The sequence below is a fragment of the Tamandua tetradactyla genome, chromosome 23 (assembly GCF_023851605.1).
Source record: "Tamandua tetradactyla isolate mTamTet1 chromosome 23, mTamTet1.pri, whole genome shotgun sequence".
NCBI classification, from domain to species: Eukaryota; Metazoa; Chordata; class Mammalia; order Pilosa; family Myrmecophagidae; genus Tamandua; species Tamandua tetradactyla.
In genome coordinates, this window is record NC_135349.1 from 52678471 (window position 1) to 52706272 (window position 27802).

General features: G+C 47.3%; 2 protein-coding genes across 10 annotated transcripts in view; one reads left to right on the plus strand and one right to left on the minus strand.

Annotated features, from left to right (window-relative positions):
* Nucleotides 1–2480, plus strand: part of CDIP1 (cell death inducing p53 target 1) — a 43858-nt gene extending 41378 nt beyond the window's left edge. For all 6 annotated transcript variants that reach the window (XM_077141952.1, XM_077141953.1, XM_077141950.1 and 3 more), the window contains 3 exons: nucleotides 69–224; nucleotides 661–934; nucleotides 1083–2480. In XM_077141952.1, the coding sequence (XP_076998067.1) occupies nucleotides 69–224; nucleotides 661–934; nucleotides 1083–1194 (542 nt within the window). In that variant the 3' untranslated portion in view covers nucleotides 1195–2480. The remainder of the gene's footprint in view (nucleotides 1–68; nucleotides 225–660; nucleotides 935–1082) is intronic.
* Nucleotides 2481–3683: 1203 nt separating this feature from the next.
* Nucleotides 3684–26995, minus strand: HMOX2 (heme oxygenase 2). Of its 4 annotated transcripts, none has more exons than XM_077141946.1 (6): nucleotides 26871–26995; nucleotides 7360–7483; nucleotides 5999–6116; nucleotides 5114–5605; nucleotides 4059–4185; nucleotides 3684–3962 (listed from the first exon to the last, which is right to left on the minus strand). In XM_077141946.1, the coding sequence occupies exons 2-6, from the start codon at nucleotides 7443–7445 to the stop codon at nucleotides 3835–3837; spliced, it is 951 nt and encodes a 316-aa protein (XP_076998061.1). In that variant the 5' UTR covers nucleotides 7446–7483; nucleotides 26871–26995; the 3' UTR covers nucleotides 3684–3834. The 4 variants fall into 4 exon arrangements, with proteins under 4 accessions (XP_076998061.1, XP_076998064.1, XP_076998062.1 ...); XM_077141949.1 differs by lacking the exon at nucleotides 26871–26995 and adding an exon at nucleotides 20957–21292; XM_077141947.1 differs by lacking the exon at nucleotides 26871–26995 and adding an exon at nucleotides 16179–16373.
* Nucleotides 26996–27802: the final 807 nt, after the last annotated feature.

The following is a 27802-nucleotide window of genomic DNA, read 5'->3' on the forward strand; positions in this document are numbered from 1 at the left end:
TCCAGCCAGCCTTGCTCCTAAGATGTCTCCAGCTGACCCATCTCTCCGCCTCTCTTCTCTCTGTCCAGGACGTACCTCCCCAGCTGTGATGCAGCCCCCCCCAGGCATGCCTCTGCCCCCAGAAGACATTGGCCCCCCACCCTATGAACCACCGGGTCACCCAGTGCCTCAGCCCGGCTTCGTACCCCCCCATGTGAATGCAGATAGCGCCTACATGCCTCCAGGTAGGTTGGGAAGGGACACTCCCCCCACCACCCCCCCACCCCCCCCCACCCCCCCGAGCAGGAGAAACCAACCAGCCCAGGAGCCATCAGCTATTGTGTTGGTGTTTACTGCAAACCATGGAACCAGCCCCTGCCCTCATGGAGCTCAGGCTGATTGTGGCCCGGTCTCAGAAAGGTGTCATACAAGGGTCTGTACCAAGCCCTGCCAGAAGGGCTGGCCCAGGAAAGTCCCCTCAGTCACAGCCACCCATGCTGTGGCTTCTCCCCACCATGGACAGAGCTGCAGATCACGAAGGGCTGGGAGACTGGATGTCCCCTTGAACAGGCCCAGCCTGCCTGTTCTGGGGGCCAGAGGCCTGGGGCCTTGGTGCTGTTCTCCTGCCTGGACCTGCAGCAAGTCACTGACCCCTTTGCTTTGTCTTCTGCACTGCTCCAGGTTTCTACCCACCTTCAGGACCCCACCCACCCATGGGCTACTACCCAACAGGGCCCTACCCACCGGGGCCCTATCCTGGCCCAGGGGGCCACACGGCCACAGTCCTAGTCCCTTCAGGGGCTGCCACCACAGTGACAGTGCTGCAGGGCGAGATCTTCGAAGGCGCACCTGTGCAGACAGTGTGTCCCCACTGCCAGCAAGCTGTCACCACCAAGATCTCCTACGAGATCGGCCTCATGAACTTCGTGCTGGGCTTCTTCTGCTGCTTCATGGGGTAGGTGGCATGATGGGCCTGCGGCATGTGGAGGGGGCCAGCTTGGGTGCACGTCCGGCCTGCAGGCGCCAGGCCCTCTGGAAACCAGTCCCCCCGTCTCCTCCCCCCACTCCAGGCTCATTCTGTCTCTACCTTTCTTCTGATTCAGATGTGATCTGGGCTGCTGTTTGATCCCCTGCCTGATCAACGACTTCAAGGACGTGACACACACGTGCCCCAACTGCAAAGCCTACATCTATACCTACAAGCGCCTGTGCTAACCGAACCAGAACTCAGGACTCCCCACCTGCTTGTCAGTCTGGTACCCTGTGCTTTGCTCCCCACTCCCACTTGGGGTTGGAAGCATTTCACCGTCCCCAGGAAGTCGTGTGTATTCTCTTTGCCTTGTCCTTCCCTGTGCAAAATCTTCTGGCAAAAATTCTGTCAGATTTAAGGCTAAGGGTCAGCAGGTGGATGGCACTGAGCTTGTATGTTGCTGGTTTGCTGGTATCAGTGATCAGGATGATAAGCTGGAAGGGGCTCCTCACACGTCTCCCTGCTAGGGCTCTCCCCTCTCTATCTTGATGTGCAGGTTTGGTCCTGATTTGTTCATTCTCCCTGGGACCAAAAAGCAGCCAGAGCCGAAGCTGGTCCCATGGTCCCGTGGGCCAGGGTGTCCACCAGGAGAGTGGTCCGTAGATGGCCCTATGGCCCTGGCATAGTCGTTCTGAGCTCCGGGGCTGGGAGTGGAGCATTACCTGGGTCAGGTGGACCCCAGCAGGTGGGGCTCATAAGGCCTGGATTTGTGTCCCTGTAACTTTGTGCTTGGAGCCAGAGGAAGGCATGAAGGTCAGGAGGAATAGCTGCCAGCTCAGGTCCTTAGAACTCTCAGGTATCGAAACCCAGGAACTCTGACACCTGCCCAAGTGCCCAAGAGCCCCTTGCAGCCTGCTGTGGAGTAGAGAGGACAGTCCACAGTGGGGCAGTGGTGAGTGAACGGGCCTTGGCTAGCTGAGAAGGAAGAGCTCACCTTTCACCCCTGCCCAGCTCCCTCTGCGTCTGTGTGTGCAGTCCCTGTCTTGGTCCTGCCTCTATTAAACCTTGCATTTCTGGGCCAGAGAGAAATGCCCACGTCTGACCTCTAGTCTACACCATTTCCTCACTATGTGTGGAGATGACCATGAGCCGGTGGTTGGGGAGTCCCAGCTATGACGGGAGATAGCAGAGAAGGGGCTCCCAGGGGCACGCTTGGATTTGCAGTGCACTCCATTTGACTCTCATCCCAGTATGTGCTGGGCTGTGAGCACCAGCCACCTCACTGTTGCCAAGCCCTCTTGGGCGGAAGGAGCAGCCCTGGGGGCAGACATGCCCTCCTGGATGCCAGCTCTCCTGGGACCTGAGCCCGCCCACCTGGGTTTCCCAAATGGTCTGTTGTGAACTTGCTCACGTGGACTGCTGCGTCCTGCCGCTGCCCCACCCCCCCCCCCACCCCGGTTTCTGCGCTGCCACTGCATGCTCCTGTGGCCTGTTTGTAGTTTCTCATTAAATTGGCCCTTTCGCTATCCTACCCTGGGCCTCTGCTCTCCTGCCTGGCTTTCTTTCTTTGCAAGGGCAAGGGCAAGGGCAAAGGCAAGGGGGTGGGGGTGGGGGTGGAGGTGGGGAGGCTGTAAGAGGCTGTAAGAGGCCTAATAGCAGGAAAGGGGGTCAAGCCTCCAGGCTGTCTTTCAGGCCGCTCAGTCTGTTAACTCTAGGGGCTTGTGTGGTACCAACGTGACATTTAAGAACTTGATTAAAACAGATTCAGATACAGGCCCAGTGCGTGAGGCTGCTTCAAACCAGGCCCTCAGGTCACCTCACCTCCCTGATGCAGGCCTTGACCCCACACACACCATACATCCATAGCACCTCCAAACTGGAGCAGCCCAAGTTCCAGGTCAGGGTAACCCTAGCTCGTGGGCGGTCCTGCCACTCCCTAGAGACAAGGGAGCCACTGGGGCTGAGTCATGGTCAGAAGCCTCTGCCCCTCCCTGAACCCACTTACCTGGAAAATGGTGGTCTAAGTCAGTAGTTATAAAATGTTCCCTACTGTTTAATCCTTTTCTTAAATAAAACTTCTGTAGATCCCCGGTGTATAAAATCTGTTAATAAGCCTCTATTAATAAAAATAAGTTCAGATTTCTATTTTAGATGGTCAGGTGAATAGTTATATAATACAAATATGTGCCTTTTTATCCTTATTTGTAGAAGTATACATGAAAAAAAAAAACAGAAACCCTCAAGCACTCCTGTGAGTTAGAAAAGCACATGCCGGCAGGAGGGGGCTGCTGGCAGGGACGCAGGCAGGCCACCCCACCCAGGCACTCCCTGTGCTTTGATGGGCCTCCTCTCCTAAGGAGGCCACTCGGAGGAGGGAGTGAGCTTGCGGAATCCACTGTAGGGTACTGTGGCGTTTCCACAGCAGAGTAGGGGACCAGCTATGGCTGAAGAGACCTCTCTCAGGGCTCTTCTAGTTGAGAAGGGTGAGGATGGCCACCAAAGGGTGTTCCCAGGGCAGCACCCTGCATAGCCCCCTTGCCTGCCACAGCTCAGCAACCTGGAGCACAGGCCCACTCTGCTCCCAGCAGAGGAAGGAAAAGGGAACATGCCTGGGGTCAGAACCAGGTTCCCCATGGAGCTGTGTAGCCCATGGCAGCGGCCTGGGGGCTGGAGGGATGATGAGTCTGCACCTCACCTCAGCTTCTGGGCACACAGAAGATTGCCATACAGAGGCTATAGTGTCTGGCTTTTATTGGTTGCTTGTTTTCTCAAACCCAGCGTTAAAAAAAAGAGTCACCTGAGGTGGTAGTTTAGTCAGGGGTGGGGCGGGGCAGGGCCAGTGGTCACTCGGGCAGGAAGGCGCCAGCGTGACGTGAGGGGTTCCTTCACAGATAGTACCAGGCCAGCAGTCCAGCAGCCAGGGCCACACTGGTGGCAAGAACAAGCTGAAGGTTAAGATTCCTCAGGACTGTCACGGTCGTTCGGAAGGGGCAGCTGCTGCTCTCAAGGACACCTGTGTGGCAGAGCCAAGAGGAGACACAGCATTAGTGGGGGGAGAGGGGTGGACATGCCGTGTGGGAAAGGGGAGCTTGCAAAGCAGAAGGCCTACCTTTATCTTGTTCGGCGGCATAGTAGGGGCATTTGCGCACGTCTCCCTTCCCATCATGCACAGGGAGCCCATCTTTCAGGGCCTCTTTGGCCAGCAAGCTGCCAGCCTGGTCCAGTTCACTGAATATCTACAGGAGCAGAAGTGGCACTGAGCTGTTGCTTAACTGATTATTCTGCTTTTAGAGCAAACCCTCCCTCCCCGCGTGGAGGGCACTCTGGCAAGGTGGGCAGCCACCCCTATGCTGGTTGGCACTCTGCCCCCAATGCTGCCACCTGAGGTGGTTCTTCCCTGGCCTCAGAACCCATGCCTGGCCTTCCCTAGGTGGCTCAAGGAATGGGACTGGTAGGGTCAAAGAGCTGCCTAGCCTGAAAGGTTACCCAGGACAGTCCTGTGGCTCAGGTTATTTCTCCACTTCCAGCCACTGGGGATCTTTAAAAAGAAAGGTAGATTTGGGGAGATGGAAAAGTTTTGGTAATGAATAGTGGTGATGGTTGCAGACTATGTGAATATAATTAACAACACTGAAATGTATACTTGAAAGTGGTTAAAATGGAAAATTTCACGTTGTACATGTGTTAACATAATGAAGAGAAAAACAGGACACAGGAGAACAAGTCACACAGGGCTAACCCGTCCTCGTGGTCCTGGGAGGCCTGGTGGTGGCAGGCCAGGGTTCTGTTCCCCTACGTCCACCTTCCCTGACAGGGCTTGTGCAGAGCTTGGGGCACAATTAGTCACCTCAACCTTGGTCTCAACCAAAGGCTACTTGTAAAGCAAGTTACTCTCCTTACTCTCTGAGAGTTACTTACTGAGTAACAATCCTTCCCTAAAAGCAAGAGACTACCTGGACCTCCAGACCAGAATCCTGGGCTGAGATGGGAGAGGCAGCTCCATGCTCGTGGACCCCTATCTTGACTCCTCAGGCTCTGCCACCCCAGGCTGGCACACCTGGCTAGTGGGCACCTGCCCCCTGGTGGCACAACTTGCCTTCTTCACCTGCACAGTCCTTATCTCCCCTGATGCCCCGGGCCCCTTCTGGCTGTCCCCAGCAGTACCTGCATGTTGTACTCAAAGGCCTTGTTGGCCTCTTCCACGATCCTCTCCTTGGTCTTCAGGTTCAGGTCCAGGGCATTCATCCTGGCCCGGTACAACTGCTTGAACTGCTGGGCATTGTCCACATTCTCAAACAGATAGAACTGGGTCCCCTCGCCCGTGCTGGGTAACTTCAGTGCTCGCTGGGCCACCTTCTTCAGCACCTGACCCCCAGAAAGGTCCCCCATGTAGCGGGTATATGCGTGGGCCACCAGCAGCTCTGGCTCTTGCTGCCCAATGTAGTGGATTCGCTCCACGTACTTCTGGGCAGCCTCGGAGCACTGCACCTGCTCTTCCCAGTTTTCACCAAAAAAAAACTCCATGTCTTTGGTCAGTGCCTCCTTCCGGTGCAGCTCTGTGGGGAAGTACAGGGGGGCAAAGGCCGGGTGGTCCTTGTTGCGGTCCATTTCCTCCTCGAGGGCCGAGTATGTGAAGTAAAGTGCGGTGGTGGCCAGCTGTCAAGGGCGATGTGAGAGACTGAGAGGGCTGCAGGGGCCTGGTGGCTTCTCGGGGGCCCACTACTTGAAGGCCATGGTGCAGGTACCCTCCCTCCACGCTCCATCCCTAGACTCAACCAGGGACCCCTTCTTATGTCGAGAGTTGTCTATCATACCAGGAAGCTATGAAGTTTCATAAAGGAATGACAGGGAATTCTATGGGACATGAATATTTTGCTTCGTTTACATCATCCTATTAATGCCATTTAAGTCATGAGAACTATAGCTGGACCTCAGACAGGAGCTGAGTTCCAGGCAGCTCCGAAGGGACCTCCCTGAAGGGACTAAGGCCCCTGACGCCCCTTATGGTACTCTACTACCCTGACCTCTTCAGAGACTGAGGGCACAAACCTTAAATAGCTCCTTCTTGATGTTGCCTTTCAGGAAATCTTTAACAAACTGGGTGTTTTCTGCCCGGTCATGGGCTTCCTTGGTTCCTTCCTTCAGGAGCTCGGAGAGGTCGGGCATTCTGTGGAGATGGGGGCACGGTACATGAGTGGGCAGCCCTTCTCAGCTCCCGGGAAAGGACCACATAGAGCTGCAGGAGTGTGCTATCCCAGTCCTGACCCACCACCTCGTTCAGACTCCAGGGTGACTAGACCTAACTCCAGCCTGATGGCCAGGGTCTTGCCTGGCAGCCCTGCGCAGGCCGAGATGACATCCCACACGGGGATGACTGTGGCCGCCTCCTCCAACTTATTTGTACGTGTTTGTGCCATGAACACCTGAGTAAATGATGCTTTGCTTCTGTGGCTGTAAAACACCAAAAACTAGTGTCCTGTTGGTGCTTGCCACCTTCTCCAGGGAACCTTTGGTAGCATGTCCCCAAGCCCTGCTACTGTAGAGGGCCAGGACCATGTGCCTCCTGGGCAGCCCCACTGCCATCCTCCCCTATGGACCTGTGGCCTCAGCAGAGTTACACTGGCTGGGCCCACCCAGGCTGAGCAGGATGAAAAGGAAACAGGCCAGAGGGGTTGGGGCTGGGACCTTGGCACTGTGCTGCTTAAAAAAAAATTACCCCAGATAGAGCTGTACCATGGAGGCCAGTACAGGAGGAGGTGGTGATGGCCTGAGCCTACCAATGCTGGCACCTGGGCAAGGGGCTCATGTACCCACGAGAGAGAAGACAAACTCTGCCCTCTCACAGTGCAGCCCATGTGGGCTTCTTATGGAGACTGGCTCCTGTCGCCCAGCCACCTGCTGAGAATGAGTTTATTATTAGCAATTACTCAAGATATTTGAAAAAAAAAGAACCTGTCAATGATAGGACTATAATGAGAGGCTAAGAACAATGAAGAACAGGCCCTGATAATTTGAACTGGTCTTCTGGCCTTACACAGTAAAGGAAAACACTGTCCTAGAGGGGAGCCAGAGTTGCTCCCATCTTTTAGGAAGTAGCAGATGCTATAAAAGGTGCCTGCTCTGCCTCCGGCATCCTTTCTCACCCACATGAAAAAAATTTATTAGGTTTTTAAAAAGGATGAAGGACAAGGAATCTCAGTTTCTCTAAGCATTCCTAGCCGTGTCTGTCCCACCTCCCTGGATGAGATGATGGATGAGGACACACCCTAGAAATGGAGCTGAGCAGCTGAGGGTGCTGGGTGGTATCTCTGTGGACCCTCTGCCCCTGGGTCCTCAGTGCCGCACCAGCAGTGCGGCCAGGAGTGCTGGGATACTACCCTGACCACGTCCAGCAGGCCTCCCTTGCTTACCTGGTGTGGTTTTCCCTTTCTGTGGTCCCGGAGATCTTTCTTTCTGATTCATCTACCCCCTCTGATGTCTCCAGTTCTGTTGACATGTTGCCGAGTGTGGTTCCAGACACTCACTCCTCTGGTCCTGGGGGAGACACACAGAGCTGGTGATGCGGGGCCCTCAGCAGTGTTTCCCAAACACTTCAGAGCCAACGTAACCAAGAGAAAGGGAGAGCCCATGCACCCCAGAACTACTTCTTTAGAAGTAAGGCTCTGACATTACTGGGACCGTATCTGAATACGGGAAGAATCCAAATATGGGCTATGGATTCATTAATGTTGAATGTGTTGTTTTTTTTTTTAACTCATTGTGTTGTAATTATGGCAAAACAATGTCTTTGTCTTAGGAAAATACACACTGAAATATTTAGGAGGAATCTACGGTCTGCAATTGGTTCTCAACTGGTTCAGAAAAAGTATATGTTGTGTATGCACGTGTACATGTGGACAGGGAGTGAACACATACAGGCAAATGAATAAGAAAGCAAATGAGGCAAAATGTTAAGTCAGTGGACCTGGAAAAAAGATATACAGGGGTTCTTTGTACTATTCTCTCTCTTTTTTTTTTTCATTTTTATTAATAAAACCAATCAACATACAACACGTACATTCTTAACGTATGAACATTCCATACTTGGTGTGCAATCAATGGCTCACAATATTCTTTGTACTATTATAACTTTTCTGTGTGAAATTATATCAAAATTAAAAATTACCAAAAAAAGGATAATGATAAAAAAATATTACAGATAACCTAAAAATAAAATAAAACAAAGTAAAAAAAGCAGCAGCACAGTAGCCCTGAGGCTAGCAAGCAACACACAGATTCTACATACAAGCCAGGTCTGAGGCCAGCTGTTCCTTACCTGTCAAAGGTCAGGTGGGCCGTGGGCCGAGAGCAGCAGGAGCCAGGCACTAACTGGCACGGGCCGGGCTGTTCCCCGCAACACGCTTCAGAGCAGAGCAGCTGGGAAGGCCCGAGGAGCCCGTGTGAGCGCATCTGAGTCACCAAACAAGCAGACTGTTCCCAGCCCACTCGGGACTCTGCATGGCTGAAGGAAGCAGTGTGTGTTGGCCAATCAGCTGCTGGTGCCTGCTGCAAGAGCTGAGCCTTCGTCAGCCAGGGAAAAATGGTCCCACCGCATGACCAGCTCATCCTCCTCCTCGGAGCCTCTGCTCCAGCAGTGGAAGGGGTGGCCCATTTGAAGAAATCTCCAGAGAACAGCAGCAGATCACACAAAGTAACTCACAAAGACAGAGGCACAAATCTTGGGGCCACACTGAGCCAGCCAAGGAAAGAAGAGACCTCAATTTCCTACCTCAACCACTATTCATTTCCTTAACATTTTCTAAGTGCATCACCAACAGCTTCATGGTTGTGGAGGGGGGACAAGGAGGTGTTAAGAGGCAGTCCTTGTAAGACACAAGAAGAAAATAAAAAACAATTTCTATTCCCTCACATAGATAGAAGCCTTCTTAATATATTGGTACAAATTCATTCTGAGTTTCCTCCAGGCAAACAGTTAGTTACATTATCATCTCACAGATTCATATTTGTGGCACAGTTTTGGCATGGTCTCTCTGAGCCTTCTCTCACCTTTCGCTTTAGCATCTATGCAATAGGGTTAAGGACCAAAAGGATTAAATAAGCACAAACAGGGTGCAGCTTAGCACAGCACCCGGCACACAGTAAGCCTTGAAGAGCGGTAGTTAAGATTGGTGGTATTTGCATTTTGACAGGCTTGGAGATGTTGTCCAATGATGCCCAGAAAATAAATAGCAGGCTACAGAGAAAATGGGACATTCTCTCAACGCCAGGTCAGATACACTGTCATCTCCAGTAATACTGAGGCCGAGTATGGTGTATTATACAAGTCTTAGAAGGATGCACAAGCCCTCAGCAATCAAATGGAGATGAAGCCTTTGGAAAGACTTCCTCCCCTGGGCCTTTGACATCAGACAGGACGTAGTGGGGGCAAGGAAGGGCCTCTAGGTCAAGGGGGTAGCCCGGGAAGAAATGCTGAAAGGGGGCAGGATGCTGCCCTAAGAGCCTTTTACTGAGGGGGCCTTGCCAGATATGGATTAAGCTCCTCCACAGACTTCCAATAGACAACATACTTGAATAAATAAATAAATTTCCAACAAAAAAAAGGAAAGGAAAGAAGGGAGGACCAAAAAAACCCTCAAAAGTAATCCATTGTCCATTATATCAAGAGTTCCCTAAACCAGAAACTTGATTCACCAATTTTACTTGGAAGGAAAGATAAGGGCTCATCCCACTTGGCAGCAAGAATCTTAAGTCCTCAGCATAGACTGAAAGCACCATCTGTACACAAGTGGGAGAGTGAGGACACTCTCAGTAGGAAGCTTGGTTAACAGTCGACCCACACAGGCCAGGGGCAGCAGAGAAAGTGGCCTGGGACCACCCCTGTCCCTCTGGGGAGTTGCTGGGTTAATGTGGTCACTTAGAGCACCTTGCAATGGCAGATGCAGACTTCACTTCACTCTTTGAAAAGCTTCATGTTCACACTTAGTCCAGCTCACCCCAACACTTGAATCCTTTTTTTCCTTACAGGAACCACTGGCCTCGCTGGAAAATCAGGACCCAAATTGTAAACATAGACCCTTTCTAGGCATCAACCTTTCAAAATCAACAAAACCAAACAAAAACAAAAAGATCTAAAAAAAAGACTCCACTGTGGGGCATATGTCAAGAAATATTAATAGTAAGCCACCAAAATGATAAATAGTCCCACTGATGTTAGGAAAACCCATACAGCCTAACAGCAGAGGGTATGACTCCTCAACACCAAGGCAGCTGTGACAAGTCTACCGAAGAGGTCCAGGCATAGAAAAGACACACAAATATATCTGGAAAAAAGGATCCCATACACTGATTATAAGTAGATGTACTCACAAAAAACTTTATATCAATTAATTTGACAACAGAGATGAAATAAACAAGTTCCTTGGAAAACCTTAGTTATCAAAATTGACCCAAAGAGAAATAGAAAACATGAGTAGCTCTATATCAATTAAGATATTAGATTTATAATTGAAAACTTCCCCACAAGGCAATTCTAGGTACAGATGGCTTCAACAACAAATTCTATCAAATATTTAAGCAAAAAATAGTATCAATCCTACACAAAGAAAACAGAGGAAGAGGGAACTCTTTTGAATTAAAATCACTCAATGTAATTCACTATATTAACAGAATAAAGGAGGGAATAAATAATCCTTCCAGTAGATGCAAAAGGACCATTTGACAATATTAAGCTATCATTTGTGATGAAAACTCTTAGCAAAGCCAGACATCCTTATCTGACCAGGGACGTTGACAAAACACCTACAGCTCATGTTACACTCTACAGGGAAACTTCAATGCTTTCGATCAAAGGTCAGGGTCAAAGAAAGATATTTATTCTTATTTCTTTTATTCCATGTTCTATTGGTGATCCTCAACCAATGCAAAAAGGCAAAAAAGGAAATAAATGCATAAAGATTGGGAAGGAAGAGTTACACCTAAATGTGGTTAAGAGTTGCAGCTAAATGATTTGTGTAAATAGAAAGTCCTAAAGAATCTAAAAAATAGACTCTCAAAGAGCGCTGCCAGAATTTAGCAAGGTCAAAGTTCATGAGTCAATTGTATTTACTTATGCTAATAATAAACCACAGAAAATAGAATTACAAGAAAAATACCAATTATAATATCATCAAGAAAAAAACTAAGATTTCAGGAAAAAATATAATGAAAGGTAAAGGTGCAAGACCTATGTACCAAATACTACAAAACACCATAAAGGAAAACAAAAGGAGCCCTAAATAAACGGGGGGGGGGGAGGGGGGAGTAAGTGTACTGACAATGACAGGAACGGACCTAGAAAGCTACAATACTAGAATTCTGTATATTGTTTTTAACTAACTGAGTTCTTTTATATAAAGCATTCCATTCTCCTGAATAAAGAAAGAAAGGAGAGGTAAAAATAACCAAGAGAGGAATTGTGCTAAACCAAGCAGCCAAGACCGTGCACTGAACTAATCAACAGGAAGTTCTCGAGGTCCTCTTTACTTTGCTATCACAAATTCCAGAAAGGTCAACCTGCCTCTCTCTTTGCCACTTCCAGAAAACCGTGACTCTCTATTTATAAAATCTACCTCCAAAATTCCTGCCCTCCTGGCTTGTCACCTGGGACCTGACCATTGCTGGCAGTAACGTTCCTATCCCTGAACTGCCAGCAAAAGAGGTTCTTAGACATGACTGCCAGCTCCTGGATGCTCATTCCACAGCTTTTGCTCCTGAATAATTGCAGGCTCAAGACATTAGGGCTTCTGAAACAACAGGTATGTTTAAAGGTGTCAAATCCTCCCCCACAGAGACCCAAGTCAAACTTCAGGTGCCTTAGTACTGCTGCTGGCAGAACAAAATCTAAGTCCAGCATTTACCACTCATTTTCCTCTGGAGACCCAAAAAGCAGCATTAAAGACTTCATCTGTAACAACCCTCATTGTTTCTCTTTCTCATTCTTTTTTTCTTTGCCCTGGAAAAACCAGGACTGAAAGAGAGGGAGCAGGGTGCTGTGCTCAGGCAGCACTAAAGAGAGGAAAGTGGATGAAGGGGAAAAGGAAAGGTCTGATCACCAGCTCCTGGAATGTAACAATTCCACCCAGCTCTGGGCCCCTCGAATTATGAAATCAACAGTGAGGGTCACCCCACTGCACACCTCATTCAACCCTCACAACACTGAGCACTGATGTCATGCCACATTTCCCAGAGGCCAGCATCCCTAAGGTCTCCAGCCTGATTTGTAATCATTATAAAAGCTTAGGTGAAATGCCCACTGAGAAAGCCAGCTAAATGTTATAAATATGGGTGTGTGTATGTGTGTGTATATGTATTGAATAACGAGAATTAACAAGGTTAAATTCTGAAACCATATAAAATAATAATCTTAATTAGGTACATGTTTATCAATTAACTGGTACGATATCTGGCTTTCTCTCTCTCTTCAGTTCTGATTTTTCTCTTTCCCGCTTTTGATTGTTTGTGGTCTGGATTTTCTAACTCATGGCTTGTTTATATTTCCCTTGCCACTAAGCCGGCCAGGGCCTGTGTGCCCCTCAGGGTCCAGCTTGGCTGCTGCAGTTTACTGAGCTTTCTGTCTGTCTTCACGGCTGCTCCCCAGTGTCCCCAGCTCCCTCAGCTCCAAGATGTAGGCACCCCTGCCCTGGGCTGCGGGCTGCACACCAGACCCTGGCACCGTCTGATGCCTCCATATACCGGTCCCACATCCCCCCAGCTCCCAGTAAGGCTGTGCCCCACCCTGCCCACCTCTGAGAGCAGTTTGGGCTACTCTTCTTAGCCACAGCTGGGGACAGTGAGGCCACCAGTGTCCTCTATCTGAAGGTCTCGCTCTCAACACTGGCAGAGCTTTAGTCCTACTGCCCCCAATTGGGTGGGTGTGTGGGTGTCTTCTAGTCTTTCATCTGAACAAATACCTTTCCAGTGTGTACATATTTATGACCTCTCTCCACCCACCTGTATTATGACATTCAGGAGGGTCACAATTCAAGAAGGAAGTATTACCTCTGACAGAAACCATATGCAATTATGTGCTGCATAAATATTTTTAGATGATAAACACAATATGAGGATCCTAAACTCTCCCTTTTCCTGCATTATGAGATCTGTTCCTCCTTTCTCTATGCCCTAAAGGCTTTTTACTGTTGAGCAAAAATACCTGTTTCTGTTTAACACTACAAATCAGGCTGGTCAGTTCGTAACAGTGCCACACAATCCCATCAGGCCTTATCAGATATAAACAGTAGGGTTGTTTACCCATCACTAGGGACCCTTTTCTGAATTCGTGTACATAAAAAGGATATATCAATTCCAACATTCTACTCATAAACCTACATAAGATATGGGGAATACCAAATGCAAAGGATACCAGGAAAGGAACAAACAGCAGGAGAGAGCAAGTCAGAGGTAGAAAGGACCTCTCTTTAGAGCCCTACAGCTCTTGGGCCTTAAATTTCACCTGTAAAACGGAATTAGCACTTACTTGCCCAGTATTCAACACCCCAAAACAACTGAGATGATCAAATAAGATGACTGTAATACCATCTCATTAAAAATATTAGGAGTTTGAAATTTATTGCTTTTTCATATGTTATTTTTCACAAGGAAAAAGTTGATTGTGATGACAAATACACAGCTATATGATGATATTGTGAACCACTCACTATACACTTTGGATGGTTACCTGCTATGTGAATATATAATGTATAGCAATAAAAAATTTTTAAATGTTAACAAATGTTGCCAAAAGAATGAGAATGAACACAGAGACCTTTACTAGCCAGTCTACCCTAAGAGACAGCAATCTAGTCGATGCTCCAGGTTAGCTTTGCAGACTTTGTTAGGACACCAAGAAACTCTCAACAGGGGAAATGCCCTGTCTCTGCATGCAGCTTAGAGACAAACTCACTCTCCTCAGCACCATCTAAAATCCAGCATTTATAAGGGTAAGCTCCATGCTAGATCCAGTTTTGTCTCTCATCTGGTGACTTGATACCCAGAGGTACGAGCTGCTGCTTTCATTAGGTAATCAAGCTACCTGGCCACCCTGCCCTGCTCCCAGGCCTCAGGGAGGCTAGACTATTTCAGAGAGGGTAGACACAAGCTCAGTAACCTTGTTGGGTCACTGGGGCCACTTCTGGGCTCCTGCTCACTACTGCTTATTGCTAGACCCAGCTCACCTTCTGGAGAGGAAAGGTGGCTCTCTGTGCACAGAGAGCACAGTCCTTTAGAGCTAAAAATTTGGGGTTGAAATCTGGAGTCTCAACATTTAGTAGCTCTGTGGATAAGTCATGACCTCTTGAAGACTTAGTTTTGTCCACAAATCAGGTAACAAAACCCTCTTTGCTTCACTCTCTTGAGAGTGCTGTAAAAACTAAATGACCTAACGTGTTATGTTATATATTTCATAAACTGTAATGTTGCCTCAGATACTGATTTAATTGAAAACAGTGCTGGCCAAAATGAGTAGCTGGTTGATTAGGAAACACCAAGAAGAAAGCTGAAATCCAGTGAGTCCACAGGTAATTCTAGGCAGGTACATCTGAGATCTTCTTAGATACCATTTCCTGGCAGCATCAGCAAGGGAGAGCACCTGTTCCTTCCAGGAGAGGCAAGTGAGGGCCACAGGCTAGAAGACTCACATCACAGATGCTGCTGAAGCTGCCAAACCCAGCGTTGGGAATGGACAGGGCCAAATCAGCTTTCATCCCTTCTCTAGGTCGACAGCTTCTGAATGTAAATAAGTGTACTATGTCTCCTCTGAACTCTGGAGCTGCCATTCCTCGGGAAATCTCACATACAATCTTCACTCCTTTCATTTTAATAACTGTAAATTCAATCACACAGTTCATTGAACGGACAATAATCAACTACTTGATAAAGAGCAAGTTCAGGCAGTATATGCTGTGAAAGTGATCCCAAAGCATTCGAATGGGATTTATTGCACATGTACTTGCATATCAGGGCAGGAAGCAACCAGAAAGCAAAAACCACTATAAACTAAAGGCCTCAGCACCCTCATAACTGATACCAGTTCAGGAAGTACAAGGCTTCTCTTGCAGGTTTTTACTTCGGGGTGGGAGGGGTAGGGAGGTAGGGTAGGGGGGTGCTCATCTCCAGCAAGTTCAAATACAGCTGAGCAAGGATTCAAAGAGGATACTGTGAAACCTGAAACACTGAAATTCTAAAAGGAGCGCCAGCAAGGGGGCCAGGAACCCCCGGTTGCTGGCCCTAAGGATGACTCTGGTAAAGAACACTTCCTGCTACCAGGAATTCAATGAGAGGCTCAACATTTCCTGACTGCCACCTCATCTTCTACAAGAAGAGATCTCAGGGAGGAGAAGGAAAGAATTTTTATCCCTAAGGAGCACCTGAAAGGGAGTGGGGGGTAAAGGGAGCTGACTGAATTTTCAAATGGTCAGAACAGATTTTTATAAGGAAAACAAAGCTTAGGACCAGATATACAGCTCTGGTTCTAACAGGAAATGCTACCAAACCCTGGATCCTCCCAAGATACCCATCAGGGGAAAACTATTCCAGCTTTGGAGCAATCTTGAATGTGTCCTGGAGACTAAGTAGAGCCAGTCACGTTTCCTTTCATCCAGGCACAACTGTCACCGGTAGCCTGAGCCTCTATCATGAGCCATGGCCCTGGACAGCATTCAGAGGTGAGAAGAAGGCCATTAGGTGATCAGGATGGGTCTACTGAAATTCCATTTTGGAAAACCTAGAAGTGCTTTCAGCTCAGAGCTCACAGAGCTCACAGCTTCTCTATACCCAGGCTTGAGGGAGCCCTAGGAGATAGTGCCTGCTGGACAAGAAGGCTAACAGACCTGGGGACCTGCAGGCTAAGTCACTACAGTTGTGTCCCAAGCTGAGACCAAGGGAATTAAGGAACAGAACCAAGGTCACTCAGGGAGGTAACAGGCAAGTTAATCACAAGGCAGTGTGATTCTTCCCATGGCAGGGCTTGTGCTCCTTGATGCCCGCAGGTGAGATTAGTGTGGCATAGCCAGAGGCTATTGGCAATGCTGCAGCTGGTGGCTGTGGGGCCAGAGATGCCGGTACACCCTGCATTTATCCATGCAGCACAGGGATTTTCCAAACCATGGAGCACAATTAGTTTTTTAGTCAGGAAAGTGAGCTCAAGCCTATACTCGGAGAAGAAATGCTCACTACCTCTCTTCATGGCACTCACCTTGGCATGCTCAGATTACCAGCAACCTGAAGAGACTGTTCTTTGTTGAACCCTGCTTTGCTGATTTGCAGGGCAGGCCAAGGCTGGGGACAGTTGGTCCCAAAGGGAAGGATGCACACCCACGGCTTGGTGCCTGGGGGGAAACAGCCAGACCCACCAAACCTTGATGAACAGTGAAGCCCTACTCCAGGGGGAGGTCACAATCGGGCAGTACATCTCTATAGCACCCATTGCCATAGTAACTACAGAGAAAAGGAAGACGGGGTTTTAAAGAACCTAAGAGCATGGCAATCTGTGTGTTGAACGTTTTAAAGCTAAGCAGGCCTATCTTTCTGCTGATAAAAAAATATTCTGCTTTGGAATATTGGTACTGCAATGGACACACAAACTGCTTGGACAACTGGCTAATTGGCTCCACAAGCCTACAGCGTGAGGTGTTATTCCTAGGATTTTCCACAATGACTGCCCAGATTTCAGGGAGTTTGACTTGGGATAGGGGAGAGGATGTCCAGACCAAGAACCAGGAACTCCAAGCATCTGGCCCTATCCTATCCAGGCTTGTCTATGGCTGCACGGGAATCAGCAGAGGCAGCTCCTTGACTTTCTCAGAGAAGGGGAGTCTCCTTTCCCAGCACGCCCTGCCTCTACCTAAGGAGCAGTCAACCAACTTCTGATTCCTTGTTCTAATGGACAAGACAACCACAGCTCTTGGAATTGGAGGTTCTCCATGGTTTTCCTCCCCTAGTATATTTGGCAGGATTTGCACGTGAATGACAGTGTCCTGTGGGAGTTGCCAGGGGCTGGAGCAGAGAGGAAACTGGTGGCAGACAACATGGAATTGCCAGGAGTTGGCTGTATCGGCACCCCTCTCTTCCATTCTAGAAAGCCTCTCACCAAGAGTGACAGTTGCCTTATACAAAAAATCTTTTAACCCAATCAAACTTATTTTTAAAAGACAAATAAAAAACTTCGGTTAGCAACAAATTACTTGCAACACACCTCATAGCCACCCTTAAGAAGGTAGAAAGACAAAGTGACCCAGTGACTACTTAGCAGAATGCCCTTATTCTATCTTTCTAGGAAAGCTTTCCAGACACTCTAGCTCCTCAGTGAAAGTTTCTAGGAGATAATGGAAGAGATACTGGATAGCCACGTGTTACTCTGCCCCGTTGATGTATGGAATTTCCACAGCCATGCTCTTTGTTTTCCTTATCAGTATGAAATTTCCAGGACATGCCTCCCCATTGCAGCAGTCACTTGGTGATAATTCAACCTCGATGAATGCTACATATGACTAAGAATTTAGATGCAGATGTAAAATATTTGAATTTCAGTACACATCCTGCGGCATGGAGACAAAATCTCTGTATCTGAAAATCTCTAGAAGAATCTGTTAGAATCATGTAACAGCAGGCATACGCATCAACGTCCTCCCTGCACAGAACAGTACTAACATGCTGAAACAACACCAAAAGAGATGACTTGTGTACTGAACTCTGTGCCCATCTCTAGAGATGGACCAAGAAGAGGTATCCAACAAAGGTCAGCTGGCCTGAGCCCAGCCAGGAGAGAATCTAATGGCCACATGTAGGCCAAGGGCTGCAGGGATGTGTCTCAGGCACAGGCTCTAGAGAGGCACACCCAAGAGCCAGCCCTGACTCGGCCACATACCTGCTGGGTGGCCTTGGACCAGCTATTAACATCTCAGAGTCCCAATTTCTTCATCTGTCAGGGCCAATAATAACAAATCTTCCAGGTAGGTATGAAAATTAAATGAGATAAATGATCTATAAACTGTGACATGTCATACGATACTAATAAAGAAAATGTCACTTACACTTTAAAGGTAAATATCAATCTCATGTACTTTCAGATAAGAAATGGCAATACCTGTCTCCATGAAAAGCCCTACAGTGGCCCAAGTCAACACTAACTACCAAGAAAGGAACAGAAAAACCTTGGAATGTCTAGCTAAATAAAGTCTGAAAAAGACCTAAATGAAAATGGCTAACACCTTAGGAGCACATAGCTCATGCTCTTCCAAGGAGACCTTGAGCATAAATTAGGTAAATGTTTTAGGTCACTGAAAAACTTATGAAATACTTGATCCTGTGACAAATCTGATTTGCATTTATTATCCCATGATAACTAATCCCCAACCCAGCAGTTCTCAACAAGGGGCTACTCAGCCCCCCAGAGGACATCTGGAAATGTCACTACTGGGGAATGGGGAATGCTACTGACACCTAGTGGGCAGAGTCCAAGGATACTGCAGAGCATCCTATAATACACAGACAACCCCACCACAGAATTATACAGCCCACAATGTCAATAGTACGAAGGCTGAGAAACCCTGCTCCACCGCAGAGGCAGTGCTGAGGTAGCTCAAAAGGGACAAGAGACTCCTACCCAATCATCCCCTCCCCAAGTGTCATTACAGAGGGACAAGGGGAGATTTGTATTGACACTATCCTTCAAACCACTTTTCACAGCTTTATCAAATACCCTTTACAAAGATTTCTAGGGAAACTGAGGTTCTACCAGAAAAGAGAATAGGTTCTTGGCAGGTGGAGCACTTCAGCAGTTCACACAGCTGACAATAAAAGGGTCACAATACATTCCTGGGAAGAGGCCTATTTGTATTTGGATCCCTAGTAGGTTACATCTGTAAAGCATGCTCGGTAACAAAGCAAGACAGAAGTGAAGTCCTTGATATCATATTGACTGACTTCTTTGTGGGATGGAACATCAAATTGGGAGATACCTGATTATTCCGTTCATTAGTCTGGTATCTAAATGATGAGCAGGCTAATAATCAGAATTAAGTTTTACTACCAAGTCTGCTACTAGCTAGCTATATGACTTCCCTGGAGGTCAGATGTCCTCATTTACAAAGTAAGAGTCATTTTTAAGGGAGCCACAGGAAGAATGGGCTTGAACAGGAGGCAGAGCGGGACAGGCAGTGAGCCCCATTCAGCTGAGCAGCTCCCATATTTTTTTTATGAATATTCCTCTGAAAAAGGGGCTGTGCTGTTGCCTAAAAGTCTAGGAAACACTGAACTTGATGATTTTGAAGGTCTCATGTTCCATTAAAAGCTGCCTAAGCAAACCTTTTATGATCTATTATAGTACTTGTATCCTGTTACAGAATTTGTTTACCGGTCAGTTCTCCAGTTTATAACTCATTTGTATTTGTACCCTACTATGTAAAACAGGGCACCCACCCAATCAGGGTGTGCTGAGTGAATGAATGATTTCCAGAAGTCGAGCTATTCTCAAAACCTAGGTAGTCTCAGAGAGCTGATAACAAAGAGAACAAAAACCAGTGAAAGTGAATTTCAGAAATAAGAAAAATGGCTGGCTAGTGAGTAAGCATTTTTGAGCAGCAGTTCATAGTAGCAATGTCTGCTCTGGGGGTGAGTGGGAATGGCTTTGTTGAGGGGATCAAACGTGATTCTTTGCACTCGAATAACTCACTCCTTATTATATTATTTAAAGAAGAAATGCTGTATTGCCTTGATTTTAGACTAGCTTCCTTACACTCCACAGATACAGTTACTGACAGAATGTCTTTAAGATTTTAAGACCTTTGAAAGTCTGACTGGTCAAATTACCACCTTACCCCACCACTCCCCTTTTTAAAAAAGAAATGTATAGGCAAACTTTTAATAACCAAGGTAACAAATGCCTGTCAGCACTCCTCTACCACAAGCAGACATAATCCTCTTGGCACAGACCAGCATCTGCACCTGTGAAAAAAGCCCTCTCATCCCCTCCAGTTTTCCTGCTTCTCTTTCATAGCAGCAGCAGGTTTTCTTCATGTCTGTTCCTGTAGGGAAAGGGGTCAGCCACAGGAAGGCAAAAGTTATACAATTTCATAACGTACCCACATCCTGTCTGTGTACAGATTTTGGAGGAAACACACCCAGGCATTAAGTTATTATCAGGAGGAAAAAAACCAAAATGATACATTGATCACAATCTGCTGAGACAGACAAACACAAAAGCAAAAAAACACAACAGTTTGCAGCCATAAAATTAAGTAACTTCCTGGTCCATCTTCTCAAATGAGGCAGGGCCCACAAACTACATCAAGTGAAAATACAAAAAGTGCACCCCTATAATTTCCAAGAAGTCTCCAGAAGTAGTCAAATATCATTGTCTCCATTAATCATTATCAAGAGGAAATTCAAATAGCTCAGACATGTTTACAGAATAACAAATGAATAACTTTAGGAAAAAGGAAGCTAGACAAGATGGGGAGGGTAAATGTCCAATATAGATGACAGGCCAAGAAAGGTAGAGAAACCGGTACTCCAGGACTGTCAGAGGTACACACAACTATACTTTCAAACAAAACCCTATACAGGGCTGGCCACGGTGGCTCAGCAGGCAGAGTTCTCGCCTGCCATGTCGGAGACCCCGTTTAGATTCCTGGTGCATGCCCATGCAAAGAAAAAAAAAAAACCTATACAGAAGACAGAAGGCAGAATGGAGCTCCCCGAGTTAACGCAGGGAGAGGGCAGGGGGGTCTCAGGAGCTCAGCACCCGAGCCTCCTAGAGGACCAAGAGGGCTGCCAAGTTTGTGTAGCTGGGGTTCAGAGGAGCAGGAACACCCCCTTAAACCAGTGGCTAACCATTCCAGCTGTCTGTACTAAGTCTTATATGTCTCTAAAATGTGTATGTCCTAAATGGTAAAGGTAGGTGGTCCCAGATTAGCCACTATCCCTGAACCTGCCCAGGACCTTCTGGCTGCCAGGATTCCTACTGTTTCATACCTTGTTTCCAATGGTCCAGCAGCAGCAGCTTCCTGATGTTCCAAGAGGCAGGTAGTTTCTATGTCTTCAAATCACCTCACCCCAGCATTTTGTACTTAACTCTGTATTTTGGACAAGTGCACACTTGTCTCATCAGCTGCACTAACTGTAAGGACACTGAAGGCAGACCTTGAGCCTTATATATTTGTTTCACTCATGCTAGCCAGTGAAGGTGCTTTAGCTGCAGCCTGTGCCTAGCCTTCTGGGAACCAGATCAGATCACTGTGTACATGTGGGAACATGCTGTCCTTTGGACATGCATTTGTGCATGTTCCATGACAGTTGGTCTTCAGTTAAAGACTGTTTGTTTACAAAGGAACATCCTAGCAGTTTCTGTTTTTAATCTTCCATCCAAATACTTCTACAATTGAAATCACAAATTCAAAGACATGCACCTCCTAAGATGGATAGAAACGTATTTGCCAGAACAATCATTAGCCTTTTTTGGGCTGCAACACCTTCCATCCATCCCACCCCTACCCAGAGAATCTAATGAAAGCTAATGGACTCTCTCCAAGGTAATCACAAGAAAAAAAGTTGCAAACGCCATTCTACAGGACCCAAAGTCCCTTAAAGTTTATCCATGGACCCAGAATTTCAGATTAAGAAACCCTATTCTAGAAGGTGTCTGTTTATGAGTGACGATATCCTTGTGGATAAAATGTTGTCAGAGCCCTCAGGGGTCTGAGAGGGGTTTTACTAGTTGTCCTCTCTCTTCATCCCCTTTCAGTCTTCTCTGTCCTTCCTTCTTCTTTTCTCTCCCGACCCTCTCATTTATCTAGTCCCAGGGCTCAGGTCAAGTTCTCCCCCACCTTCTGTTCCTCAGTGCTCTGCAACTGCTTGGCCTGCCAGAACAGCTGGGTCAGCATGACAGTCATAAACCTACCAAGTGACTTTGCTATTTTGCACATGTACACCTGTCTCCTCCAGGTGACTGCCAACTCCTAGGAGACAAGGACTCTGCTGGGTTTGTTGTTGTTATTCTGCAGATGCTCTCAGAGCCTAATTCTCTGGGCACGACAGAGGCTCAGCACATACTCACCAAACAGGCAGATGTCTCTGCTCCCTCCTTTTACCTATTTAGGCATTTGGAATCGAAAGTGTTGGTATCTCCCAAACCTGGCACATGCATTAGAAAGGTCACATGCAGAGGCAGAAAAGCAAAATTACAGCACTTAGTTGCCCACATTTTTCTTCTTTTGGGTACACTAATACAACTTTTTTGCAAACACAAAGTCTTTCAAAGCAGGACCCTGAGCACAGGCACTTGGAAATTTGCTGAGGGTGATAAACACCCAAGTGTGCAATAGAGTAATGGAGTGTTTTTTAAGTTTTTTTAAACTTAAGTCATCTTTTAACTAGTGTGATACCTGCCAATACTAAGAAAAGAGAAGGCCTGAACCGCCTCTTGCCTTCCTGCAGAAAAAGAAGGAAGTGAAAGGTTAATGCTTTCTGGACTTCTAGTACCCAGGTCCCAATCTGGCTTGCTCTTCCCATCTGCCTTCCAACACTACTACCTGGCCCTCTCTCTACCCACACTCAGTTTTCACTGATTCTTTCCCTTCACCCTTTTGCGGTTCTCCAGACTTCCTAGGAATTGTTCCGGGTGACCAAAGGTTCTCTGCAGCAGTGTGTACTGGTCTTGCCAAAGAGAATAGCATATCCAGGATCTAAGGAAGGGATGGATACACTTGTGCAGGTGACATTACATATGATTTATTATCATCAACAAACATTTATTATCATGCTCATGGACTCTGACTACAAAGACGGCTAAGACCTTGTTCTGGACTTCAAGCAGTCTTCAATACAGAGAGAGAGTTGGAGAAATAAAAAGATAAACAACATGGCAATGTGCACTGTACTATAAATATTAATTGTGCAGTACAGACAGCAATGCTAAAGATAGAGCCTACGTTTCACATATTTTAGGGCAGTTCTGATTTCAAATATCCTGTCCTACCAATTCCTTCAGTTACCTATATACTTAGACTATGCGTCCTGGTGTTTGCCTTAGAAACACCATCTCAGCTACTGAGCTGAGCAGGCAACCAGATTAGCTAAAACATGCTGGCAAACTGTTTTAATGAGGTTAGCATGTTCCCACAGGCCTCAGCACAATGCCTTAAGCATGGGCCCTCAGGTACCGGTTTATGCGAACAAATACAATACAAGGAGCAATACGTCTTCCAAAACCTCTCTTCTGGAGAAAGGCAGGAAGCTGAGAGTGTTTACATTAACTCAAGAAGGCGGGACCACCCATCATTCTTCCCCAGAGCCCTTTATAAAATTACTAAGAACTATAACAATAAATAGGCCTATCATACTCCTGGGGAGGAAACAATTCTATTCATGTGGCAAAAAGTAATCTCTTCTTCCCCAGCAGAGGGAAGAGGATATCCACTTACTTGGTCTCTGGTGTAAAAGTTGACAGGCCTTTTTGTTTTGTTTTGTTTTTTTTATGGGGGAAAAAAAGTTGACAGTCCAGTTATCACTGAATAGTCACCTTTCTTTCCTTTTCTGCTGTCCCTTTACTCATGTATCCTTCTCGCTTATTTTTCTGCTCTCCTTGACAGTCCTGCCCTCTTCTGTCTAGCCTGTAATTTAGACATGGTGACCCAAACAAGAATCTCTTGGGTCACATTAAAAAGATTTCCAAGCCCAATCCCAATCTTACCAAACTAGACATGTATGGAAACCCCTGATTACATCTATTAGTAGCATTCAAAGGCACCAAAGAGAGGATCAAGTACTAACCTCATTTTCAGACAGAGAAACTAAACTGAGGCTCAAAAGGTTTAAATGACTTTTCATAGTCAAAGAGATGTGGCCATAATTTCCCCTTTTTTTTTAAACAAACTATGTTTCATTCTTTCTAACATAATTAATATGTACCTATTAGATACATATACATACATACCAAATTGTTCAGTGTTGAATAGTTGTGAGTGAAAATACGGTTATAAACTGACTAATCAGCTTCATTTTGTACTGAGAAATTCAATCATCTTGGAGTACAAACAGTCAGTGTATCTGTAGCTTCCTTACTCTCCATGACACCACAGGCACCAAATGGCAAGAAGATGCCTATTCTGGGGCAATTCCTACTCCAAGGGTGGTTGAGACAGCATATGGCTTACTTGTAAAATACCTGCTTAAAAGAAATATACATCATATAAAAAGAAGCATGTTTGCTAAAAGTCTTTTCAAATGACACCAAAACAATACTAAAACCTATTCAGACAAGAGCCTACTGAATTTGATTTCTGTTTTGAATGCCTCCTTAACCGTTCAGAATATTGCCATGTGAGGTCTGAATCTAGATGTGGTCGGTATGAAGACCCAGTCAGAGTTCCTGTCTCCATCTCTATCTGCCATGGCCACAATTTAGATGCAATTCTCTGATGGGCTATTTGTAAACTGTGCCCTTACAATAGCTATACACCTTTAAATTATCTATAATTATCTATAATTTATCTATAATAAATTCCAATAATCATTATTATTCTGAAGTAGAAACATATTAGTCATTCCAAAAAGATCTCCTGAAAATGTCTGAGGGACTTAGCTTCATTAGTTGGCTGTAAAATGTGTAATACAGTGGGGAGATGACATCTTATGGTGTATACATGAGTCAATGTGGGAAAGTAACCTATACAGTGGATGGATCAGAGAGCAGGGTGGACTGGCAACCGGGGGAGTACCATCCAGGATAAAATAAAGGAAGACCTATAGACAAGCAGTTATATTAATGGCTCCAACTAAAGATTCATCTCTTTTCTCTCACTTATTCCTAGCAACAATTACTTGGTAATGTTCCTGCCTCTCAACAGGACAAAAATATCCTAAGAAATTTTCAGATTAATACAAAAGACACAGAGCCTTCATCCTATGTTTTTGCATATAACAAAGCTACTAGATATAAGTAAAGTTAAAAAAACAGATATACAGGCCAAGATCTCTTAATTCTCTCATTGGCTAATATCAGAAAAAAAGATTCCATTAAATGTTTATAACTTTTTAACTATATGGCCAACAATATACAAGGAGGTCATTTGCAGTTCAAGTTTTTCATCTTTCTTCTCGTCAAGTTATTACAAACTGAATTCTAAATTTTATGCTTAAATATACAATTCCAATTTTAAAAAGATCTTCCTCCTGGAAGAGTAATATTCCAATTTTTTGTGCAATCCTGATGCAAAGCCCAACAGTCTTATGAAGAGAATCAGCTTTTAAAAGTCAAGGGAAAAAAACTCAAGAGTAGCTCAAAAGTCCCAGCTGTCCAGTTTTGCAAGTCTTAGGCAGATTTGATGAGGGGTAAGCTTAAGGCAATGAACACTACTTTCTGTAACTTATTTCCTTGGCACTGTCACTTCTGCAGTAGCCCACAAAAGACTCTGGTGACTCAGGGCTTCTCACCTCACTGGCCCAAGCAAAGGAAAAAAGGAAATCAAGTCAGACAATGGGATAACCAAAGGATTTCCCTCTTCATATCCCCAGTTAATGAGGTCATTGAATGAGTGTGAGTTTCCGAGGCTCCCAGAATTGCCACACCCTCACCAGTTTTTAGCTTAGCTACAGTTTTAGAAAACTTCTTCCAATTTCACTAAGTAAACTTGCAAATGTCCTATTGAACTGTAAACTCCTGGCTAGAAAGGATTATACTTTATGATGTTTTTGAGAAAAGAAAAAAAAAAGACTAATGAATAAACCACAGACTTAATTTCTATTCCGTAGCCTCCCACCCCACATAAAAAACTGAACTTTTAATGAGAGCTAAAATTTTAATCAAAACACACTGGATAAAGCCATACCAGAAATTCAAACGCATAAAACCAGAAAGTTCAAGCTTCCACACACTGGGGAGGACAGTTTAGAGAGAGGGGTCAAGAAAGCAGCTTAAATAACATAGAATGTGGAGGCAGAAGACCAGATCCAAGACCATCTGTGCCATCTTCGTCGTTGTGAGATCAAGGTCAAGTCACTTAACCTGAGTCCCATCAGTAACCCATTTCACAAGCGGGGGTTGTTGGAAGGAGCCCGTGAGAGCAAGAGGGCTTCATAACCTGCAGAGTGCTCTACCCGTGTTTCTAAATTCTTTGAATCACGCTCGGCCTTGTCTGGTTACTGAACCATCCACGTAACACTGAACAGCCACGGGCCGCAATGGCAGGATGACACGGACAGGCCTTGCGCAAAGGCTGCGCGCCGCGGCGGCCCCGGCTGCACTTCCCGGCAGTTAGTACACCTGGAGCTCGGCGCAGACGAGGTCAACTCCCCGTCCAGACCAACCCCGCGGCCCCAGGGTTGATCCCGCCCAATGTGACACTCGGCTCCCAAGACGTGCCACGGGTCACTCAGGCAGAAGTGACCCAAGGGACGCTTGGCCCGAGGTCAGTCAGGAAAGGGGCAGAGCCCCTGAGCGTGCCAAAAGCGCACGCCGCCCCGCCGGGGACCGACTTCCTCCGACGGGGGCTGGGCCCGGGCCGCAGGCCCCGGAGTCACCTCGCCAGATACGCGCGACACCTTGGGACGGCGTGGGTCAAGGGGACAAACCCCGACGAGCCGATCAGGCTTCCCGGCGCCCCGCTGCGGCGTCTCCCGGGTGCGCCCCAACCCGACACTCCCCTAATTCGTCCGGGTCCCCGGAGACCCTCCCTTGTCCCCTTCCCAGTCTCAACCCGCCTTCGGTCGCCCCCAACCCGCAAGACCGGGGGCCGGCGTGGGTCCCCTCACGCCCGTGCCGAGGGCGCAGCGGGCCGCGGCCTGGGCGAGCAGGGCGCCTGTGCGCGGCGACCACAGGGTCAGACAGACGGACGGCTTGGCCCAGGAGCCTCCGAGGGAGAGCCCGGAAGAGCGCGCGCGGGTCACTCACCCGCCGCGGGTCCGCTCGGCGCGTCAGTCAGTCCCAGCGTCAGTCAGTCAGCGACTCTCTCCGGCACCGCCGCCGCAACCGAGCGGGCGGGCGCGAGGGCTGCCGGACGTGGCCACGCAGCGCCAGGGGCGGGGCCTGAGGGGTTAGGGCGGGGCGGGGGGTGGGGCAGGAGGAGGCTTGGTCGGGGAGGGGCGGGGCGACGGCGGGGCCCGAGGAGGTAGGGCGATGCGGGGACGGAGCCTGATGCGTCTGGTCGGCGCGGGGCGGGGCCTTAGGAGGACCCGTCTCTTGCGGCAGGCGCGTGGCGTGTTCTGCGGGACCGCAGAGGCTGGAGACCCACCCGGGCTTGATTGGGGAAATTGGGATGCTTCGAGATGGATGCTAGTGTTGATAAAGGCAAATGTTTCTGAAGACGCCTCGGGGCTCATTCAACCCTAATTATGTCCATTCAGTTTTACAACTAAATGAATTGTCACTTGCCTGTTCAATTCATTCAGCAGTCCTGTGTGACCCTCCTGCAAAATTTGTTCCTCCACCACCAGCCTTGTATTTGGCCTGCCTTGTCCCATACTCCAAACAACAGCCAGAACAATCTCTTAAAAGCTGAAATCAGGTTGTTACTCTCTCCTCCTGCTTAAAACTCGTGCACAGCGCCCTTTGCTTTTTGGATCCAGATCCCTGCCCTGGCCTAGAACCCACCTCATGCAGGCTAGACCATGCACCCCTTGAGATGAGCTCTTCAGGCTCATCTGGAGCTGTGCTCCACCTGCCTTTTCTGTTCTGGCCACGCTGGCTTCCAATCAATCCCTGACTACAGATTAAATGACTGGCAATATCCAGATTGGCAAAGGTGTGGCAAATTGAAGGCTCCTTTATGGTGTAAGAATTACAAGGAAGTGAGGGGATGATTTGGCTAGATCTGACAACATTCA